The 5,690-nt window shown below is 36.7% G+C and overlaps 1 protein-coding gene across 5 annotated transcripts in view; it reads left to right on the top strand.

The window, feature by feature from the left end:
* ALG9 (ALG9 alpha-1,2-mannosyltransferase) overlaps positions 1-5,690 on the top strand; it is a 124,850-nt gene that overhangs the window by 20,842 nt on the left and 98,318 nt on the right. For all 5 annotated transcript variants that reach the window (XR_002824997.1, XM_023736970.1, XM_023736972.1 and 2 more), the window contains one exon: positions 3,815-3,903. Coding sequence is in view for 4 of the 5 variants with exons in the window: in XM_023736970.1 (XP_023592738.1) it covers positions 3,815-3,903 (89 nt within the window). In the remaining variant the exon portion in view is untranslated. The remainder of the gene's footprint in view (positions 1-3,814; positions 3,904-5,690) is intronic.

Here is a 5,690-nt window from a genome sequence, read left to right as displayed (position 1 = left end):
AAGGGCATTTATACAAAGCCAACAGCCAACATCATCCTAAATGGAGAGGCTTTGAAAGCATTCCCCTTGAGAACAGGAACCAGACAAGGATGCCATTTATTACCACTCTTATTCAACATTGTGCTGGAGGTCCTAGCCAGAGCAATTAGGCTAGAAAGGGAAATAAAGGGCATCCAAATTGGTAGGGAAGAAGTCAGTATATCTCTATTTGCAGATGCTATGATCTTATACACAGAAAACCCCAAAGAATTCATGAGAAAACTACTGGAACTAATAGAAGATTTCAGCAAAGTTTCAGGATACAAGATAGACATACAAAAATCAGTTGGATTCGTTTATACTAACGAAGAGAACCTCAAAGACGAAATCACCAAATCAATACCATTTACAGTGGCCCCCAAGAAGATAAAATACTTAGGAATAAATCTAACCGGTGATGTAAAAGACCTATACAGTGAAAACTACAAGACACTACTGCAAGAAACCAAAAGAGACCTGCATAAGTGGAAAAACATACCTTGCTCATGGATAGGTAGACTCAACATTGTGAAAATGTCAGTTCTACCGAAAGCGATCTGCAGATACAATGCAATCCTGATCTAAATTCCACCAGCATTTTTAAATGAGATGGAGAAAAAAATCACCAACTTCATATGGAAAGGGAAGAGGCCCCTAATAAGTAAAGCATTACTCAAGAAGAAGAACAAAGTTGGAGGCCTCACATTGCTTGATTTTAGAACTTATTATACTGCCATGGTACTCAGAAGAATCCTGATCAATAGGAGAGAAATACAGAACAGAATTTCTAATTCTCATGGACTCCAGACTTTCTAGAATCATGAAGGTTAAATTAATCCCTGAAACAATTTCCTGAGATAATCTTTAAACCTTAAACAAAAAATGTCCCCTGAAGTCTTCTTAAAACCAAACAATATTTTAGCTTAACTAATAAGAAGGGTCTGCGTTGAGCATTATACTCTTGTATGAACTATCTCTATGGGATCAAATTGACGGCAGCAACTTGAAAGATTAGATAGGAACCTTAGGGGGCAATGAGTTTATGTTAATGGGGGAGGAACAACTCAGAAAAGGAGGGTGAGAATGGTTGAACAACTCAAAGAATATAATCAGTGTCACTGAATTGTACACGTAGACACTGTTGAATTGGTGTATGTTTCGCTGTGTTTCTCAATAACAACAACAATAAAATCAATAAAAATTAAAACAAAAACAATAGAATAGTTTAGTAAAGAATCTCTACCTTGGGTGTTGTGCTCTTTCAAGATCTGTCTATGTGGGATCAAATTGACAACAGCAACTCGTAAGATTAGATAGGGAACTTAGGAGGCAGTGAGTTTATGTTAATGGGCAAGGAACAACTCAGAAAAGGAGAGTGAAAATGGTTGCACAACTTGAAGATTGTAATCTGTGTCACTGAATTGTACATGCAGAAACTGTTAAATTGGTGTATGTTTTGCTGTGTATGTTCTCAACAATAACAACAAAATAAATTTTAAACTTTATTGTGAATTATTAAAATAGGAATATGAGATAACTATAGGTGATATTTGTTAGAAAATAAAAGAGGGAATTGAAAACATGAACTAGAAACAAGATGCCTCAAAAATGACCAGATAGTTCTGGAAAAGAACTAAACTGAACTTCTAGAAATGAAAATATAGTAATTGTGTTTAAAACTTTGTAGATTCAGTAGATAGTTTAAACGGCAGATTAGACATTGATAACAAATAAATTAATAAACTGGAAGACTGATCTGAAAAAGTTACTTAAAATGCAGTACAGAATTACAAAAAAAAAAAAAAAGGAAATATGGAAGAGGTTCAGAAATGTGGATGGTAGAGTTGAAAATTTGATACATTTCTTATCAGATTCCAGAAGGAGATGATAGTGAGAATGGGAAAAGGCAATATTCAGGGAATTGATAGCTGAGAATTTTCCAGAATTGATGAAAGAAAGGTACTGATCCACACATGCAGGAGATCCAAGCTTGATAAATAAAAAGAAATTGTTGACAACCATAAAGAACAATGATGAGTCCATGAAACATAGTATAACACGGATGGGTCTGGAGGACATAATGCTAAGTGAAATAAGTCAATCACTTGATAAATATTGTGTGATCCCACTTTTATAAGCAGATAAGAGGATATGTGTGTGTATATGTACACACACACATACATAGACCAATATTCACTGGTAGTTACCAGAGATGGGAATCACTCTCTAGATTGTAGATAACTTGTTATTTTTGGTGATGAGAAAAGTAGCACTGAATATGGGTGTAATGAGCACAGCTTAATCAAAGTAAACAATGCCACTAAGAAAAAAGGATGTTTGTGCTAGAGAATATGACAATTACTCTACAGATGAGAAGATAAGGGTCAGGGAAACCAGAGCACTGGAAATGGAACAACCAAAATACAGCTAAAGAGAATGTTGACTCATTGTGAAAAATGTAACTAATGTCACTGAACAATTTGTACAGAAATTGTCAAATGGGAAACTAATTTGCTGTGATTTGCTGTGTAAACTTTCAATGAAAACACAATAAAATATTATTAAAAAAAATAAACGGTGAAACTATAGAACACCAAGGACAAGAGAAAGATCTTAAAAGTTGACAGAATTAGTAGAATACCTAGGAAGGAATGTTAGGCATTTAGACGGACAAAAGATTTCTTGGTAGCCAGAAGTAAAAAAAAAAAAATTTTCAAAGTGCTGAGAGAAAATGACTGTCATCCTAAAATTGTATTCTCAACTAACCTGTCTTTTAAGAATAGAACTAAGTAAAGACTTTCAGACCAAAAACAAAGCAAACTAACAGAAACTGGATTTACCATTAAAAGATCCTCACTAATTGATCTTTAAAGGGATATACTTAGGAAGAAACAAAATTACTTCAGAAGGAATTTCTGAAATGCAATAAGGAACTTGAGCAAGAAAATGGTTAACACGTGTTTGAACAAATACTGACTAAATGAAGTGATAATATCTAATAATGTTTAATTTGTGGTGTTGAAAATACACAAAAGAACTAAAAGCTATGTAATTACTTAAGTTTGAGAAACTGACTGAGATAACCACTATTAACATTTGGTGTATCTCCTAGTCATTTTTTCTGATAACTACCATCTATTGAACTGCTCTAGCCAGGCAGTCTCCTAAGCATTTTTCTATGCGTTGTCCTCACAGAAACCTTACAAAGTAGGTATTATTTATCTGTTTTACAGACAAGGAATCTGACAAATTATGTAACTAGACCAAGGTCCCTCTGCTAGTAAGGGGCAGATCCAGAATTTGAACCTGTGACCATCTGGATCTGATGCTTGTTATTTTGCCAGTAGATCATACTGTGTTCCTATTGATAGTAGACATAATTTTAGCACATAAAGTATACATTTCCTTTTAGGAATGCAGCTTCTCTCCTGTGTAAGGAGTAAGAATGTTTACGTAAGTTTCTTATACACACGAAATTGTTAACAACCTGTTGAGGCAATTCTGTATTTGCCTTTAGATCTCTAGTGTTATCAGTGACACAGGCATGTTTTTTGTCCTTCAATTTGAAATGTCTGTCTCTAAAATGGAGCCCTGGTGATGCAGTGGCTAAGAGCTCAGGCTGCTAACCAAAAGTGGGCAGTTCGAATCCACTAGCCACTTCTTGGAAACCCTATGGGGCAGTTCTACTGTGTCCTATAGGTTTGCTGTGAGTCAGAATCAACTAGGCGTAAAAGGTTTGGTGTGGTTTTTTGGTCTCTAAAGCTGGGTATTTTAATATTCTTTGCCTTTCTCCTAGAGCTGTGTGTAAGAAGTTTGGGCTGCATGTGAGTCGAATGATGCTAGCCTTCTTGGTTCTCAGCACTGGAATGTTTTGCTCATCATCAGGTAAGTAAAAGGGCAGGTGAGGAGATAATAAACCACAGATATTTCACAGTGCTTTGAAAGGAAGCACTTATGCAAATATAGGTTATATTTGTATAACATGTCAATAATTTGCAAGTCTGTATTATCTTGATTGACCTTTACAACAATCATGTGGTATAAGAAAGATGACTATCTCATTTTTGTAGAAGGGAAAGCTCAGAAAGGTTAATGACTTACTAAAAGTCACAGAATTCACAGATGGCAGAGCTGATACTCTTGCCAGTTTGCTTTCTATTACATTATTTTATCTTTTGTCACCACAAAGCTGTAAAACACAACCACCCATTGCTTTTCTTTGCTGTTAGGGGAAGGAAAATCAGCTTTATTTTGCTCAAGGAAGGTCCTGGTGCCTAAAAACTCTGCTTTGATGGTACTTTTTCTAATGATTATTTGAGATGTTTTCTTTACAGCTGTGCATTTTCTGTGTTTGTTTCTTTCTTTTTTTTTCCCCACAGTAAGCTTCTAGAAATTTAAAATAAAAACCTTAATCTAGAGTGATGGCTTTCAAACTATGCTGCCATTGACCATTTGTGTTCTGTGAACTGAGCCAAGGTGGCCTACTGCCAAAATTAAGTCAAGGTAGTCTGTTCTTCATTTGCCAGAAAAATTAAGTTACTAGATGTAATCGTCTCAATTTAATGTCTTCTGTGTATGCAGGATCTAATATACAGACAAAATTTTCATTCATTGAATATTTAGCATAACCTGGAGCAGTATCTTAAAATTCTGCAGAGACTTCAGGGTTCCATCTCCTGAGTACGTTTGAGAGCCATTGTCTGAGCGAGGCTGTGCTCTGTCCTTTGAGCTGAGAGACTTCAGAGTCCCCTGCTCACTTTTTCCTCCGTATTGACAGCTGAATTGGCAGCTTTGGATGGCATCAGTGTTATTTAACGTTTATCTGTAGAGGTTGTCACTCATATTTTTTTTTTAGTTACTTTGCCACTTCTAAAATCGATTTGTATGTGTGGGAGGTACTTGAGAGTGTAATCTCAGTTGAGGATGTTAAAGTGCAGATAAGTTGAAGACATCCTTTAATATAGGGTCTTTGAAGTCTTCGTACTGCTTATTCTTTGTGGTTCTTGGTAGAGTGGCACTGATGTTTCTTCCTTTGTGCTAGGTAAAGCAGGTCTTATGCAACAGGAAAGGCAGATCTTTTCTTATTTTATTTTATTGTAGTTTAAATGAAGTTTACATTTCAAGTTAGTCTCCGATACAAAAATTTATACATACATTGTTATGTGGCCCTGATTGCTCTCCCCATACTGTGACAGCACACTCCTCCTTTCCACCCCTGATTCCCCACGTTCATTCAACCAGCTCCCAACCCTCTCTGCCTTCCCATCTCACCTTCAGACAGAAGCTGCCCATTTAGTCTCTTGTATGTACTTGAGCTAAGAGGCATGCTCTTCACGAGTATCGCTTTATGTCCCACAGTCCAGTCCAATCCGTGTCTGAAGAGTTGGCCTTGGAAATTGTTTTAGTTCTGGGCTGATAGAGAATCCAGGGACCATGCTTTCCGGAGTTCCTTGAGTCTCGGTCAGACCATTAAGTCTGGTCTTCTTACTAGAATTTGAGTCCTGCACCCCACCTTTCTCCTGCTCCATCAGGGACTCTCTGTTTGGTTCCCTGTCAGGGCGGTCATTGGTGGCAGCTGGGCACCATCTAGTTCTGGTCTCAGGCTGATGAAGTCTCTGGTTTATGTGGCCCTTTCTGTCTCTTGGGCTAATACTTTCCTTGTGTCTTTGGTG

This window comes from Trichechus manatus, unplaced genomic scaffold (assembly GCF_000243295.1).
Source record: "Trichechus manatus latirostris isolate Lorelei unplaced genomic scaffold, TriManLat1.0 scaffold00094, whole genome shotgun sequence".
NCBI lineage: Eukaryota > Metazoa > Chordata > Mammalia > Sirenia > Trichechidae > Trichechus > Trichechus manatus.
This window is presented reverse-complemented; position numbering and strand designations above follow the sequence as displayed.